The sequence below is a fragment of the Castanea sativa genome, chromosome 7, assembly GCF_040712315.1.
Source record: "Castanea sativa cultivar Marrone di Chiusa Pesio chromosome 7, ASM4071231v1".
NCBI lineage: Eukaryota > Viridiplantae > Streptophyta > Magnoliopsida > Fagales > Fagaceae > Castanea > Castanea sativa.
The window spans coordinates 37522060-37540744 of record NC_134019.1 but is presented as its reverse complement, the minus strand read 5'-3'; the positions used below and the strand labels follow the sequence as shown (position 1 = coordinate 37540744).

Below are 18685 nucleotides of genomic sequence, written 5' to 3'. Positions count from 1 at the left end.
TTCCAATTGGGTTTAAGTGTGTGGCTTGGAGTGGGACCAAAAGGGACCAATAAAACACTAACTCCAATGGGCCTTGGGCTTTTCTGTCAACTCTTGACAAGTCCAAAGTTACCATTACTTATATTTAATACCACTATATAAATATAATTGCACTCTAGGCCTTATTTATAAATTATATCGCAAGACTTTATTATACATACAACCCCTTCATAATATTCATAGTAATACAAAGTCATGAAAGTAGGCTATCACTTTGTAAATTACTACATCTTAATTCCTTGAGTACTCGGTTTAATCATTTAAGTTATTTATCATATTTATGAAATTCAATTCCATAAATATATACCTTAGTAACACCTTAGTAAAGTGATTAAGCCTAACACTCTAAATAACCAAACCCATTAAACTTATCTCAAGAGAATGTTTTATATCTCCGGTAAGAAATTATGAATTCCATCTTAAGAATATATGTTCCATCAACACTAAATGTGGCTGCCCAACAAACTGAAGTTTTGATCGTGACTTTAGACTTCACTCCCGATATGTTAAAGTAACCTACACTTCATAATCAGGTCCGTTATCTTTTCAAGATTAAGAGTTCATGTAAATAGAAGTCGTGAGTTTATTATTCATTTGACAGTTGTTAGAAGAATAATAAATCTCATTGTGGTCCAGTTCAATATGTTTTAACTCTTAAAACATATCAACATACTAACTAGAAATCTTCATTTCCATGATCAAGACAAATGCTCTTAGTTGATACGTTATAGTCTTCACAGATGAAATGCCCAATTTTATCACTGACTAAGAACTACAATTCTGAGTTTACAAAAAATTTGTGATTTATATCTTTTGTGACTAAATCACATAAATCACATACTATGCATCTCATAAACTATATGATAATGTCTCATATTCATGTTACCATCATTTTATATTTTATTAATCACAACATAATGTCATACATAATATCATACAATAGGATTTAAGAACACATATCTTAACAATAAGAACAACACTTCTAAGATTATTTACCACAATGTTTTCCTAAATCATATTATTTTCGAAGAAATGTGGGGCCCCAACCTTGCCTCCACAAGAAAGCTACCAACCTCCTCTGTCCCTTATTCATATCATGATTATCTCACTGCTTGGTTTAGATTCATGCTGCATCAGAATGAAAACATCACTCATTCATGGTTTGTTAATTTTGATAAGGATTTCAAATTCGACTTGCCTCTTTTGTTCATTTGCTGGTGGACCCAGTTTGGCTCTGCTATTGAATTAAATATTTCCAGAACCGCTGATAGGTTCTTTCCAATATTTTAAAAGTGCGTTCAAAGTTGATGCTTATGGTGCTAAATTCCCTACTTTGCTCCATTTCATTAAGAGATATAAGGTCCCTTGGATCTTGAAATGGCAATATGATAAGGAAAGAGATGTTCTCGTGCGTCGCTGGTATGTTAAGTGGTGGGATAAGTTTCCCCACACATAGGCAATTGTTAACATTTTTAATAGGGATTTTCCATCCCTAAATGCTCTACCTACGGTCAAGATCAATACCCCAGTGCAAAAGGCTGAACTAGCTGATGCAGTTCAGCCTTTTGCACCTGCTTCTACATCTGCTAAAATTGTTAAAACCTCTGTTAAGCCTAAGAAGAAGGGTTCTCCTTTGGATGAAATTCGCAAGGACACTGACGCTCTGTATCCTCTCCTTAAGATGATATCAAAGGAGAAAGAAGTTGCTGATGATTCAGAAGATGAACAGTCCTCTGTAGCATCTGTGACAAAAAACCCTTACTACCCTTACAATTAGGAATGGTTTTGTCACGATGAAGAAGATACCCCTAATTTAGAGGAAGATTGATTCAGATTCTCTTATTTTTCTGGCCTGCACAACGGCCAAAATGCTACAATATTTACTCCTGGTGAGAGTTTCAATTATTGTACTGCTTGCTCCCCTCAAATGATGTGGTTTTGATAAAATGGATTCCTCATGATGTCACTTGGTTACTTTCGGCATAAAATGCCAAATGATGAAGACTGAAGTGAAGTCTCACTCTGCTCTTGCTTGTGCTGATTTGAGCCAAAAAAGTGAAAAGTTATTGTTCACTTTTTACTGTTCACGGTTACTGTTCACTATTCACTGTTACTGTTCATTACGCTTTTTTTGCCTATTTAAGGGGGGATGTCCCTTATATTTAACACAGAATTCTCTAGAGCCAGAATTTTCTTTAGGCCTACTTCTCTCCTTTAGAATTTTATCTCTAGGATTTCCACTACTACACTATTTCCCTACAAATCTTGTAACTAGAACTAGTTTCAAGCTTTGTATTGATGAACTGTTGAAATCCTGTAACTACTACTACTGTGAGTATTGTTATCTATTTTCAATAATAACTACTTTCAATTTTGTGTTTAATATATTTTAAAATGTTTTGATATACTGCTTGGCTAGTTCTACCGCCTTATTATTGTTTTTGATATACTGCTTGGCTGATTCTACCGCCTTATTATTGTTTTAAATTACTTTGATTATATCTTGCACTACCGCCTCCTTGGTTGGTTTTACTTTCTTTCAATATATTATTATTATGTTCCGCCTTCAGCGCTGTGTTCTGCCCCCCCCCCCCCCTTTATATATATATAATTTAAGGAAACTAAATTTGCTTTTTGTATTTGTCTATTTAAAATATTGTTATATATATATATATATATATATATATATATATATATATATATATATATATATATAATAGTCTAACATAAGTTTCTATTTTAGTAAGGATTTGGTCTTATTCATGTTTCTACCATGTATTTTTTTTCTTCTTCAAATTTTAGGTACTTTACACAAATTTTTATTGCTTAAATAAATTTTATGAAAGAGAATAAATTATTTCATAAAGAATTCAAGATTCTATTAGTATTTGTATTCTACTTTTGAAAGATAACAATAATATTCTCTCTCTCTCTCTCTCTCTCTCTCTCTCTCTCTCTCCTTTTAACTCTATCTTCTTTATTATCAATATTATTATCATTATTATCATTATTATTATTATTTTAAATCTTCACTATTGTGTTCTTTTTATGGGTTTTGAAGCTTAGGCTGCGTTTGGTTGGACAGTAAATAAGTTTCAGAAAATGTTTTACGCGTTTGCGTGTGTTTGGCAACAACTGAAAACTTGGTCAAAGTGAAAATCACTTGCATTGACCGTAAAATACCCCCTTCCCACCCGTAAAACAATTTCCATCTCTATTTTACCTTCAAATAGAAATTTTTCAGAAAACAGAGAGACAGAGCACGAAGAGGGAGAGAGAGCACGAAGAAAGAGTAGAGAGAGTGAGATCGCGCTCCAACCCGCGCCGGCGAGATCGCGCTCCAACCTGCACCGGCAAGATCGCGCCTTTGCCATCGCCATCGCCGCGCCGGCGCAATCTCCCCTTCACCATCGCCATCGCTATCGCTGCGCGATCTCGCCTTCGCCATTGCCGCGCCGGCGCGATCTCCCCTTTGCCATCGCCATCGCCGCGCGATCTCTGATGAGCCCGGTCTGATCGTGCTCGCCTTCACCTCCGTCGCGCAATCTTGCCTCAACGTCGAACCCAGTCGCCTCTCTCTCTCTCTCTCTCTCTGTCTTCGTTCTTCTCTGACTGGATTTGATGATTTTTTTTTTTTGGGTTTTGTTGATCTATATTGAGAAATCTCTCTTCGTTCTTCTCTGATCGGATTTGAGTTTTGTTGTTCTATATTGAGAAAATTTTATGATGAGTTTTTTTTTTTTTTTTGGGTTTTGTTGTGCTGTATTGAGAAAATTTGAAGAGTTTTTTTTTTTGGGTTTTGTTGTTCTGTATTGGGAAATGATATTTGTTTGGAAGCTGAGAAAATGTGAGCAACAAGTAGAAAATGTATTTTCTATAATATTTTCAAGATCACAACCAAACACTTGAAAATATTTTCCAAAGTATTTTTTAAAATATTACCAAACACCTAAAAATATTTTCTTTTCCTGAAAATATTTTCAACTGAAATTATTTTACACCTGGAAAATATTTTACACCCAACCAAACGCAACCTTAAAGAAGGCGCTGAAAAAATAGGAAAGATTTTCTACCATGTAATCCATATGGCATAATAAGCATACAATAAGAAAGTAAGAACAATCTTACAAAGCTTCCTTTTCTCAAGAATTGCACTTCTACAAGTTAATTAACCTTCAACCCTTCTTTTTCAAGGAGATAACCAAATTAAAGTACACACATTTCTCCTTCTCCATGTGATCAAGCACAACCTCTTTAAACCTACGGAACAAATCCTCCATGGATGCTTCCCCAAAATGGCTTGCCAAAATGGGCTCACCCACGGCCCTAATGTCATTGGCAAGTATGGCTTCCCTTGCTTGCTTATCAAGACCCCTGTTAGCCTTCTTTATATAGGTGTCCCAATTCACTTTGAAAGCTTCAAGTTTCTGCAAAGTAAAAGATCCTTCGGCATCGATTACCTTCTTCACTTCCTCCATAGTAGCTGCATAGTATGGCAAATTGAAGGTGTCCAGTTTTGACTCTTCAATCAGGCCCTGCAATTAATTAAGCATGATTAGCATGTACTTTTCTGTAATTTGAGATTGTTGTTGTCATTGTGTCCCTTGCTTGCTTATCACCCACGGCCCTAATGTCAATGTCATTTTTTTAATCATATATAACATAATCCATGCATGTATGCATTTTTTATGACATGAAATTTTTTATCTATTAAGGAAAAGAGAAGAGAAGAAAAGAAAAGTGGGTTTTTATCGTTTGTTTTCACCGCCTGGCGCCAACCTTTGAAACTTTGCTAGTAAGCGATTGACCATCCAGCCAACCAAAAAGAAAAGAAAAGAAAATTGATGACTTATAAAACACAGACACGGATACAAATACAAGGACTTCTATGAGCATAATACAGTGACATGTGCAATTTTCTTAAAAATGATAACATAAAACAGCCGGACACTGGTATGATATAAATACAATACTCTTAATGAAATGTTTATGCTTCCTAAGTGCCGAATCAATCATCCTTTTATGCTATGCTTGTTAGTCATTCAGATTCAGCATTCTTATGGCTTATTATTCGTTACTCTAGGTTTTTGGGCATCTCTTTTTATTTTAACCCAATTAAATATATATTTTTTAGTTACGAGCAACATCCATAACTTAAATACTTTAATGTGGCGTTTGGTACGGGGTAATGTTTTAGGATTCCTAGGAATGTTTAAAGATTCCTATGTTTGGTTGCAAATCACGCTAAGGAATCAGATGCCAGGGGAATCTGGATTCCCCTCTCAGTGGGAATGTGGATTCTCTTTAAAACATGTGGAAATCCAGATTCCCAAGCTTAAAGGAAACTGTATTTTTTATAGATTGACAATTTTAATCATTTTTCATTATCATTTAATCAATTAAGATAAAATATAAAACAAATTATTATGGATTAAACTATTTTAAAATTATTATTAAGAATAAAATCATTTGAGAATTTAAATAGTTATTTTTGTATTATACCTGTCATTTTGAAATGTTAGACTATAATTTTAATGAATTTTTCATAATTAATTGTTTATATTTGGTTTTTCATTATTTATTTAGAGGAAGATTTTTTTTTAAGGACTTGGTAGTTCACATTCAAATCTAAGGATAGAATAGGAAAAATATATAATTCATTTAAGATTCATGAGAATAAACCAAATATTATCATCTCACATTCCTAGGAATCTTAAGATATTCCCAATGAAACCAAACATAGGAATAGCTACGTTCTTAGGAATGTGATTCCTAGGAATCACATTCCTAGGAATTTAGATGCCAAGAGTAATGTAGATTCCCACGTACCAAACGCCACATAATAGTTAAATACTCGGTATATAGATATCCTCGTTTGTTTAAATAAAAAAATCTTTAATACCTCCAAGACCATGTCATTGAGTTTTAGACCAACGACTTCCCAAATGGAAAGGGGATCAACGCTTTTGATGCTTCCCATGGTTGTGAGGACCATACAACCACCAGCAACTAATTCTTCCGCTCGAGACTTTAGGAAAAGTGTGAAGTCCCTTTCAAATTGGTCCAAATATGCTTTAAACACAGCAGGAGGGCTTGTCTTTGCAATGCAAATGTTTCCTTTGTTGAGTGCTTCTCCTGTCTGGCTCACTAACCCTTTTGGTACCTGCAATTGATTTCCTCAGTCACCTATATATAGCTACTAAAAGTCTAAAACATGCATGGACTTAAAATTCATTGCCATTACTTGGATCGATGCTCAAATGGCTTTTAGATTAAACATATAAAAGATGGTTTTACATACTGTACCCAGTCAAATAAATAATTATATATTCTCGGATAGCTAGGAATGTGAAAGCTATGTAGGAAGTAAAATACGGTCATCTATTAAACTCTCATGACAAGTCTAAAAGATTGTATTCACATAATAGCAACCGTGATTCTTCGTTTTCTATTTATTAATTATTATTTTTTAATAATAATTAATAAAATATTTTGTTAATTATTATTAAAAAAATAATAATGACAAAGACAATGGGCTTTTAGTAGATTGATTTTAGAATTATGGGTTGATATATTTATTTATTTTATTATTTTTATACAAGATAGAATTTTTACTCTAACATGTATATGTGTATGAAACTCTCTCCTGGAGACTTGAATGCCAATTTTTGCCCTCCACACCCTATAAACACTTATATTTATGGATTGACCATCGCATCAAGGGTGTACAGTGGTAATATATTTAAAACCTTAAAAAACAATAAGATTCTCTCATTTTCTCTCAAGAAAATAGTGCATGAAATTATTACAATATTAATGCATGTGGAGTCCCTATTTGTTTAAACCCTAGCAAATTTTTTTTTGATACAAGATAGAATTTCTACTCTAACCTAATCTAAGTGTATATGTGTGTGAATCTCCCTCCTGGAAACTTGAATCCTGACCCTTGCTCCTTATACTCCATAAGTACTTATACTTGTAGAGTGACCATTGCACCAAGGGTATATGATGGTAAACTCTAGCAAAATTAAATGCAATGGAAAGTGTTGAAACCCCATCATCATAAACTGAGAAAGTAAAAGGGAATTATATATTAACCTCGGAGAGCCACATAATAGCATAAGAAGAATGAACAAAGTGAAGGGAATTGCAAGGGAAGAGCCTCCCATAGAAAGACCCAGGCACTCCAGATATGAAGCAATTTCCAAAGGTGTTTCCCTTCTCAGTCTCCAATTTCCTATAGAAGCTCTGCAGTGACCTGAAAATTGTGTTGAAGTCATTGCCGGGGAGATCATTTAGGAATGCTTGCAATGAAGGTAACGGTGAGTTCAACTTCTGAGATGTAGTGCTAAGAATGTCTATGATTTCTGATACAACTAGAAGGGTGTTGGGTCCTAATGAGCATCCCAAATCTGCAATCTTCAAGCACTCGGGGAATAAGGTTTGGTAAAGCTCCTCAATGCTCTCTTCAACTATGGGCTTGACCATAGATGCCACCATTCTCTGCAATGAAAAATATCATGTTCTTAGTTAATTAAAAATGATTGAAAACAACCAAAAATTTTGTAACCCAATTAGTATTTTTTTAGTTTTCAGTAGAGGTATCCAGATTCCAGAGTTCAAAATATTTATATAAAAAAAAGTGTACGGCATTGTTTCTTTTTCAAGTAAATAATTTAAATGATGTAATATGTTTTTGGATTTATAATATTTAGTATCTTTATATGCATTCCTAGTTTTTTTCGTAAGTGAAGGGGTTCATTAGCCAATTAAAGCTTTTTCCGTTTATTCAGCTTATCAATTACTTAATTTACTTTACCTTTTTATTTTTATGTATAAATATATTTTTGTCAAGTTTATTTTTCAAATTCAACAAATCAATAAAAATAATTTCTTAAAATAAAATTTAACTATAAACAATTTTTAAGTGTGTAGGATCTACGGTTTACGCTTCACACACACACACACACACACATATATATATATATATATATATATATATATATATATATATATATATATATATATATATATAAACGTCTGTATGTATGTATATATTTTTTTTCTTACGAGGGTTTGGCCTATATGGTGAAGTACTACAAAGAGAATGAAGTTGTGAGTTGTGTTATACAGGTTCTTGTAAAAAGGGGTTCTAAACTTGGATTTCTAATTGTTTTGTTTTTAATTATTAATTTAGTGAAAATGAAAGCTTAGAATATACCCATGAACGTAGACATTTTTGTGAAGCCAGTTATTTTCCCCCTAATTTGTGACTTTTGTCAGTTTGTTTTTTTTAAAGATAATCTTATTGGAGTATGCATAAAAATAGATAATTATATTCATAAGAAAAGAAGTACTATGTCCACAATATTTTCACAACAAATCATAAATAGTAAGTTATTATTATTTCTAATTTGAAAATACAATTAAAATTACTTTTTTCCCCCACCAATAGCAATCTATAACAATATGTCATTTAAAATTTATTATGAAAGTATTATAAAAATGTTTTGAGCATATCATTTCTCTTCACAAAAAGTGAACAAAAAACACTTACATCTGGTGAGCTAAATGCAATTTTTTTTTTTTTTGGTTGCCTGTTACTAAAGTGCTTAGAGTATTAGCATTTGGTATCCTAAAAAATGAGGTATTTTAGCAAACTAAAAATCTAATTTTGCTATTTTAACCCACTATTTAACAATATACACTACAATAACTCCTACCGTTCGTCTATTCTAACATACAATACACTAAAATAACCTAAACAACTCCTATTGTATTAAAAAAAAGATACAAGAAAAAAACCTAGCACCATCCTCACAATCTAGCAGCATCACTCCCACAACCCATCAACAAATCAAAGATCAAACCCAACAACCCAATCACCACAACCTAATCAACGATCCACCACCACAACCCAACTCACCACCACAACAACAACCATAATCAGATTGAAACCAACCAACCCAATCAACAACCCACCACCACAAGGTTCACAACCCAATTAGCCCAATCCGCTACACAACGACCACCACTACCATAACAAGCCATAACCAGATCGAAACCCATCGACCTAACCACCACAACCCAATCAGAGAGAAGAAAGAGGTCTAAGAGAGTGAGAAGAGAGAGGTCTAAGAGGAGAGAGAAGAAAAGAAAAGAAAAAGTAGCATTGCTAGTGATTTTTTTTTTTTTTGCAAAATTTTTAGCAAATGGCAAAGCAGATGAAGCTACTTTTTTGTTGTTTGGTGTTTTGGTACACCCAATACTAATGTTCTTGCAAATTTGCATAAGTACTCTAGCAACATGCAAAAAAAAAAAAAATGTATTCCTCTTTAACTCTCTCTATCTCTCTCTTTTACATTAAAGTAATATTATTTTAATGTGATGTATTGTAAAATAAAGAATATGATATATGATATGTACAAATTGTTTAAGTAATAATATAAAATAGATAAATTAACTTATTCATAAAAAAGAAGAAGTAACTTTTAGTGATGCAAAATGCTTCTTTTTTTTTTTTCATGCTTTATTATTTTTTTTTTCATGGATGGTAATGCTCTTACAACCAAATGGAACATAAACACATTACAACTAGGGGAAAGAAAAGAACAACATTGAGAGAGAGAGAGAGAGAGAGAGAGAGAGAGAGAGAGAGAGAGAGAGAGAGAGAGAGAGAGAGAGAGAGAGAGAGACTTGATGTTGTGAGTGGGTTGCATAGCTTGTTTTTCCCTCTCCCCCATTCATGCGAAGGACTTGCTTCACCTCCATATCTGCTTTCTAATGCTCTTAATTTTGGTTTGCTCTTCACCTTGTGCTATTGTATATATGTATATATATATAGCTCAATGGTAGCCCATGTATTATTCGAGCTTACGTACTATATATACGTAAACTTATGAATATGTCATGCTTTGTAGTTTCTACAAAGGATAAAGAATTAAAGATTCCTCCGCATACCTCGCTGCTGATCAGTTTTGGCAGCATTCTTCGACTTTAGAATCTAGTACTTCGATTTCACATGGCAAGTCTCACTTGGTTCAGAATACAACTAGATCTTAAAATAACACCTAGTTATTATTTATATAACTAGAAAAAAGGGATTCACATTGCAAGTATCATTTGGTTCAAAATACGACTAGATTTTAGAATACGACTAGATTGTATATAAAAACTTCGAAAATAGTTTTGAGACGTGCATGTGGTGCACCTGTATTTTTTTATAATAAATTCGATTAGGTCCGCCATATGTACAGGCCTAAACCTAAGCTGCTAAGCCTAAGGCCTATAATTAGAAAAGTGGCTCAAATTATGATTTTTTTTTGGATAGATACAATTAGAATTTAATTTATGACGATAATTTCATGATTATTGGTCTTTATCGTTAAACAACAATCACTTATTAGTTTAGGCGAAAATTGAAAACAGAAATCTCTTATGTGTTAATCTGTTTTTTGTTTGATAAGTTACGTTCTATAGTTCTATATATACAATGAAATTTATTTTATTTAAATGGAAAATTCTTATTTTGACCCCTAATTGTTATAAATTCTATGCACAAGTATATATTACCACCACATATATCAAATATCAACTTTACAGGAATAAAAATAAAGCATTAAAAATGTAACATCAATATTTGGTATGAAGAACTAAGAAAAAATCCACTATAAAAGAATAATTACAATAGTCTAATTAAACTCATAAATCCTTTTCGGCCCTATACTCTATGTTTCTGCAAACGCCTTGTTTGCATTCCTATCGCAATCGTCCTAAAACTTGTAGAATAATTCTGGTAATATTTCCTCATGAATGAATCTTTCTTGCATGAACCAGAACCTTTGGCACTTTTACGAACTTACTACAAGCAAACTCTATGGTTTCAAGGATGGTTTGATGCTAAAGGTGGATAGGAACACAATGGCTTCTCTTGTTTTAGCTTTAGGCATAAAGATGGTTTTTGTTTGTTTAAACTCGGGAAGAAGACTTTAAATCTAAAGGTTTTAGGTATGGTATAGCAGCTTTTTTTCTCTATAAAATTTGTGCATGAGGTTATATATATAGGTGCACATTATAAGATAAAGTTGACCAAGAATACTTCTTCTAGCAAAATTTGGACTGTAGATTCCACTATTTCACTAAAGCAAATGTTAGGCAAAGTGTAGGTGAAGTTTTTGCCTAATTTAACATTTCTGCCTCTAATTTTTTGCTTGAGCGAAACTCTCAAATTTGCCTAGCTCTCAACAGTCTAAAACCTAACCCTTATTATATTATAATTTTATATTGTAGATAATGTTTCCTTTTTTGTGAGTAATTTTAAATATAAATATTGTAAGGACCAAATTTAGTGCACAACCCAAGCGGTTTAGGCAATTGCCCAATAAGCTCAAAGCAATGAATTTATAAGAGAGTGAGCTTGAAACTGAACGTTCAATGAGTTAGGTGTTAGGCTAGTTCGTGTCAGGATAAACAATATAAACAGTTTAGACAAAGAAAAATGCTCATTGATCAGGTCCGAGGAATGAATGTTCTTATATATTTCTTTTGGACTTATAAAAATATTCAAGTTCTTAGTTACACAGTGCTTTTTCTCTCTCTCAATCTCAGATACCCCCCCTTTCTATCATGAAGTTCTTCCCTTTTATATGTCATTCTCTTCTTTCATCTCAGCCTTCTACGTGTAGATCAAATTGCTAATCTTCTGGATACTTGTCCCATTAGCACATTTTCTGAAGTCTCTGTGGGTAGTTGTAAGGCTGAAAATTACTGTTCAGGCATCACTTTCACATTGATGCGGCTAGGGGGTTAGATGCAGAACATTCATTGCGATGGTAGTAGCTTTCTGCCCAGATATTTCTCATCTCTCTGATGACTTACCTCTCACTGAAGTTTATTCTCCCAAGCATGATTGTCCACTGCCTAGGGCTTGATGGGTGGTCAGATTTTAGGCCTCTAATCTATCGTCCGAGGAGGCGTCACTCCTCGGACAACATCATTTGTTCACTGTGACTTGACCTCTTCTTTGGCTCAATACCCTATCTGTCTTTGCTAGTATTTATCTGTCCTTGGGCTATCTGACATTCTCAGGCGCGGCCCACGGCTCAATATCCTTATCTAGACCTTTTATCCCTATAAATATCTACTAGAAAATATCGATCTAAATATGATTGACTTAAGAAAAAATAGAAAAATTAATTAAATCTCAAATATAATCTCTTGATAAATTTGTTTCTATCAATATAAAAATATGAAATACAATTTAAATGATAATCCCACAAATAAATAGAAAATTAATTAAAAAAAGAGTCAAAAGATAATGCATTAAAATTAGAAAAAATAACAATGAAAATAATTATAAAGATGTTCAAATATGTAATATAATAATTCTTAATTATATAATATGATAGTATTTTTTTCTCTCCCCTAAATACATGTATTATTTGATATGGTTGTTTTTAGAGAAATTTTTTTCAAAATAAAAATTGATTAATTCTTACTTCACAACAAGATTAAGTGAATTAGTAATATAACCAACTAAAAAGAGAATGTTAGCAAACTTAAATACAAAAATTTAATTAGTAACTTTGCATTTAGTAAGAATGCATTTTAAATATAAAATTAAAAAGTAAAACAAATGTCATTTAATTAATATTTAAATGTAAAAAAAATTATTTAAAATCTTTGCCTTGGGTCTCAAATTATATCGTAACAGCCTTTATAATTATCCAAAAGGGATTTTAATTTAATTGAATTATCCAACTTCCTGTTAAATTACTGATTCTCCTAAAAGTTTAAGTTGTTAGGAGATAATAAATTTATTCATTTAATCTAACACCCACTCTTCATGTAAAGGCCACCTAAGCCGCCAATGAGTGGGGCCTAAAAGGTGGATATTTAAATAGGAGTTGAGGTGGTCATACAGGATTAGACCCAATTCCTCTTATTCTAATACCATATTAAATTATTGATTATACTCAAAACTAAATTCATAATTTCCTAATAGATTAAACTTTTGAGAGAATCAGTGATTTAACTATTTCTATCAACTTTGACCACATGCATTTAATTATTTACCATTCCTAAGAAGATGATCCACGTACATTAGGTAATTAGTTAGATTGATTATATATATATATATATATATATATATATATATATATATATATATTAGTTTATATCCTTCAAGTTTGGGTTGATTTTGATTTACCCTCTATTTTAAAATTTTAAGATTGTGATCCCAAATGTTTTAAGGCTTCCATTCGAGACCCTTTTATTCTCTTAGGTGTCCGTTTGGTGTCACTTCAACACAAAATAATTTAGTTTTTATTATTATTTAAAAACAACGTCACTTTGATTAGATCATAAATATATATTTGCTTTCTTTTACGTTCTGCGTGCTACCCCTAATTTTTAATAATGAGGTTTAAAGGATTCCAACAAACACGTACTTGTCTTATTGTTTGGCGAAGTGGGGACACTGCCCCAAATGTTTACTACTCCAATGATTAAAGATTTCAACTAACATAGATTTGTCTTATTGTTGGATTTTTTTTTTTGACTGAGTCTTATAATTATTATTGGATTTATTATTGTTGGATTTATAATTGGGAAAAAGTTACAATACCCCAGTAGTTTTTAGGGGAAAAAAAAACCCGATTATTTTAATAATTTTTAATTTTTTAATAAAAATAATATTAAAACTTTTCTAAAATTATTAATTAATAAATTCGGTAAAAGCACCCATTAATAAACTCTTTATAATTTAATTGTATTCCTTTACTTTTTCAAAGTCTAGAAAGCAACTTGCTCATCAAAACTTTCGTGAATTCATAGGAAACAGCAGTGAGCCCTTCAAACAAATTAAAGTGATCTAATCATGTACGTCTAAGGGTCCGTTTGGATAGAACTTATTGCTGAAAACTGAAAACTGAAAATACTGTAGCAAAATAATTTTTAAATGTGTGAATAGTGTTGTGAGACCCATTTTTAATAAAAAATTGCTAAAAAAGTACATGAACAGTGCGCGTACAGTGCATTTGTCCCCCACCGCAACAGCAAACGAAGAAAAAAAAAAAAAAAAGAGCAAAACGCAAAAAAGTAAACGCAGAAAAAATAAGTGCTATCCAAACCCTCTCTAAGACAAAAATAATAAAAGTTTCTGGGTTATTGTTCTATTCTATGTCCCTTGTTGTCGGTGCATGAATTTAATAGGGTTTGCTCTAGGTAAGGAGGTGGTATATCCTGCACCCGGCATATATGCCGGGTGTCTCACACAGGGGCGGGCCCCACACACTGTGGGGCCCGCCCCTGTGTCTCACACCCGGCATATATGCCGGGTACAAGATATAAAAATTGCTAGGTAAGGCTGTAAAGTCAACATTTCTCAGTTGGTTCGCATTTAAACTATAAATAAAAAAAATTTGGGGGTGAAAGGGGGCGCCTCATAATAGCATCCATTTTTTCACACGTACTGAGAGGCAGATTCATTTCTTGGGACTAACATTGAGAGAAAACTTTTTTTAGTTCAGTCTTCTTGGGGTTTAGGTTGCAGTAAATTCTAAGTCTTTAATTAATGAAGTCATGCTCAATAGAATCAATTTCGTACTGAAAATTGTACTAATTTGACTAGTGAAACAATGGGTGTAACTTGTATTCAGTGAAAGTTTTCACTGGACACGTTGGATGGTGGACACGTGTCCGAATCCGGACGTGTTCAGTAGAAATTTTCACTGGACAGAAGCCTTACCCTAGAACAATATATTTCAGTACTGATCAATATCGGTGTTCTGTTTCGGATTTACTGTTATATATATATATACAGAAAAAAAAAGTTTTTTTTTTAATTTTGTAATTTTTGAATTTTTGTAAGGATAAAATGATAACTTACTTACATTAATTTATTAGTATTATTTGTTTTCTTAGTATACAATAAACAATTAAGTTTTTTATTTTTTATATTGTGTTTTTTCTTTTAATTGATGCTACAGTTCATGAATAATTTGTTTTAATTTGAGGTAATATATTATGGTAAACTTTTATATATATTATGGTAAACTTTTATATATATTCATGAACTGTAGCATCCATTAAAAGAAAAAAACACAATATAAAAAATAAAAAACTTAAGTGTTTATTGTATACTAAGAAAACAAATAATACTAATAAATTAATGCAAGTAAGTTATCATTCTATCCTTACAAAAATTCAAAAATTACAAAATTAAAAAAAAAAAAACTTTTTTTTTTTCTGTACTGGCCGGTATGCCCAGTACCGGCTGGTATTACCCGAAATTGGCCGGTACTGCCGGTATTTAAACTGCTACGAAATGTTGGCGTTTTGATACCAGTATATGTATTGGTACGATACATACCGGCTGGTATGGCCGGTACTGGTATGATATCGACCACCTTGGTCATGCTTATCAATGTTGGGATCAATGGATGGGAACTTCTGCCCTAAACAGTTTGGGTGTTAACGTGTACTTGAACCCTAAAGAGTTTAGGTGTTAACCTGTTTATTAGAAGGAAAATGTTAGAACTACAAACTATTTTACAAATTTTTTATACGATGAGTGGTTATAATTAGTAAGTTAAAAAGTAATATTAGAAGTGAGCTTTGATGAGAATTAGTAAAAATTGACTATTTCAACCATTTGTAAAAATGGTGTAAAATAGTTTATAATTTGTAACATTACTATGCAAGATTGAATTAATAGTAGAAATATATTTTTGAGTAAACTATATATTTGGTTCCTAACCTTTACATAGTTTAACAATTTGGTCTTTAACGTTTCAAATGTGTCAATCTAGTTCCTAATATTTTGGTATTGTGTCAAATTGGTTCCTGCTATTAATTGATGAATGAAAAATGCTGACGTGACAAACGGTAAAAATAAAATATATTTTTCATGTCACATTGATTGCCACATGATTCACCACATCAACACTAACTAAAAAAAATAAAAATAAAAAGTTAGGGATTAAAACTTGTACCACCACCTATTCTTAGTATATTTTCGAGTTTAAAATTTTATTTCATTTACTTTTCCTTTACTTTCATAGGAAGCCTATGGGGGTTAAAAAACCCAAAATTGAAAATTCAATTTACTTCATTTTCATATTTTCCCAGCAACTAAACTAGGAAAAAACAAAACAAATTCCAAAACCCAGGGAAAGATGCAGAGAGAATCATAATCACAATCATAATTGAAACTCTGTTGTTTTTGTTGGGTGTGAGTGATTTAATTCAGAATTCATTTTGTTTAGGTGCTCAGGGGTTTTTGATATTTTTGGTTTGGAATTATGGATATATCATTTGAAGAAAATGGGATTGGCTTAACTGGGAGTTTCGAGAATGTACAGACAAATAGGGGGAAAGATCTTTGAATCGTTGAATGGTTGAAGTTGGGATTAGAGTAAGGTCAAAGGTGTTAAATAGTCTGGACCTAGCTGTTGATTTATGGCAGTGATTGGTTTGAAATTTTTGAAGTGGGGTGTCGACATTAGTGAACTTGGAAGCCCAAACAAGATAATTAGGTGGTTTGAAATTTTTCTTTCATTGTGATTCCTATCTACATCTCTTTCTTTGGGTTTTGGAATTTGTTTTATTTTTTCCTTGCTTAATTGCTGGGAAAATATGAGAAAATGAAGGAAATTGAGTTTTAAATTCTCGATATTTTTAACCCCTGTTGGTTCCTAAGAAAGCAAAGGAAAAGTAAATGAAAGAAAATTTTAAATCTGAAAATATACTAAGGACCGGCAGTAGTACAAGGTTAATTTAGTCCCTATTTTTTATTTATTTTGTGCTAGTGTGGCAATACATGTGGCAGTCTATGTGTCATGAAAATTATATTTTATTTTTACCGTTAGTCATGTCAGCATTTTTCATTCATCACTTAATAACATGGACCATTTTGGCACAATATCAAAAAGTTAAGGACTAAGCTAAGACATTTGAAATGTTAGGGACTAATTTGACAAACATCGCAAAGATTAAGGACCAAATACGTAATTTACCATTTTTTTTGAAAATGAAAAGATATATTTCTTATTCTTATTAATAAAGACTGATTACATTGCTCTGGTTTATATACAACAAAAATTAAGCATAGGATAACTAATTAAAAAATACACGGGCAAAGGCACCTTTCTAAAATTTACTATTTTTATTTTATGTTTAAATTTGATAACAAGCTTTTCTATCTGTTAGTTTATTTGATGTTTATTTGATAATAGTATTTTGAGTAATTAAATTAAGTTACTTTTATATGCATGTTTTTATTATATTTTTACATTTGATCCATTAATTTGAACTCATAAACCATTACATATTTTAGAGATTTATGACTAAAAAAATATCTAACTTATAATTCTTACACTAATTTTAATTTGAACTCATATATATATATATATATATATAATTATGATTGTTTTTAAATTTATTTGTGTATATGCACGGAGTTATATATTAGTTAAATTAATGGTTGAGTCACTTATTATGTGAAAATATGGTCAGGGGCCTTGTTACTGAATTGATACTTCCTCATGTACAAAGGAAAAATTATCGTATAGTCCCGAACTATACTCCCTCCCTCTTAGTGAGGAGTGGACTCCATGGTAGGTGGGATTCACTCCTTTGTGAGGGGGGGGGGGGGGGGAGCATGTTTCGGGACTATGCAATAACAGCCTTGTACAAAGAGTTTGGGGGTATGGGGGAAATGTTCGAGCTACAGGGATAATTACACTCATTAAATTGCACCTTTGACCCACTGAATTTTTATTTTAATTTAAGTATATTAGGAATACAAATTTTTTATCCCATTATATATATATATATATATATTCTACTTTATGCTCTACTAATTATAATTTGTCATGTATTTTTTTGCTTTCCTTATAATATAAACAAAGTTTAAAATTGAAAAAAAAATGATATAATTGATGGAGTATTAAATGAAACACAAAAAGTGAGACATATGATTTGTATTTAATATATATACCTTTTATTTTGTACGTAGTATATTATATTCATGCCAATAGTTTGCTGTTGCTAACAACTGTTGGGTATTGATGCAGTTTTAGTTATTTTACACTATTTTATGGTATATTGTTTTATGAGATGGGGAAACTAGGAAAGTAAGCTTAGCATAGAATACAAATTTTCTATACTACTTTTTATTAGGCACATGACATACCATGTATAACTGGAGGAGCATACAATTGAATACAAATAAATAGTATAGAGAATTTGTATTCCCTAGTGTAAGGGCACATTTTGCTTGGCAAACCCAAAAGTGAAAAGGACTCAGGCCCAAAGAGCCCAAAACAATGAATTTGTAGAGAGTGAGGTAGAAACTGAACTCCAAGGTGTTGGACAGTAATCATAGTAGGCTTAAATTATACTGGAAAGCATGAATAAATAGTTAAATGTAAAGAAAATTCTCCCCGAGGATGGTAGTTCTTATATATTTCTCTCAGACACAATTACAGTTCTTAAGTATATAGTGATTTTTTTCTCTCTAGATTATTTAATCCCCTTCTGTACTGGGGTTTCTCTTCTTTATATTCCCCTGTTTTACTTCATCTTAGCCCTCCACGTGTAGATCAAATTGCTGGTGTTGATCCATCTCCCATCAGGACTTTCCTGA

The 18685-nt window shown here is 32.0% G+C and overlaps 1 protein-coding gene across 1 annotated transcript; it reads right to left on the bottom strand.

The window, feature by feature from the left end:
• Positions 1-4214: 4214 nt before the first annotated feature.
• LOC142642446 (putative jasmonic acid carboxyl methyltransferase 2) lies at positions 4215-9810 on the bottom strand. Its single transcript, XM_075816794.1, has 4 exons — positions 9736-9810; positions 7138-7542; positions 5942-6202; positions 4215-4574 (listed from the first exon to the last, which is right to left on the bottom strand). Exons 1-4 carry the CDS (start codon positions 9808-9810, stop codon positions 4215-4217), a joined length of 1101 nt encoding a protein of 366 aa, XP_075672909.1.
• Between the last annotated feature and the right edge of the window lie 8875 nt (positions 9811-18685).

Coding starts and splice junctions, on each gene's coding strand:
- LOC142642446 (XM_075816794.1), bottom strand. CDS start 9,810: ATGGAGGTGAAGCAAGTCCTTCGCATGAATGGGGGAGAGGGAAAAACA. Junction 6,203..7,137: donor CTATTATGTGGCTCTCCGAG/GTTAATATATAA, acceptor AATCAATTGCAG/GTACCAAAAGGGTTAGTGAG. Junction 4,575..5,941: donor TCAATGACATGGTCTTGGAG/GTATTAAAGATT, acceptor AATTAATTGCAG/GGCCTGATTGAAGAGTCAAA.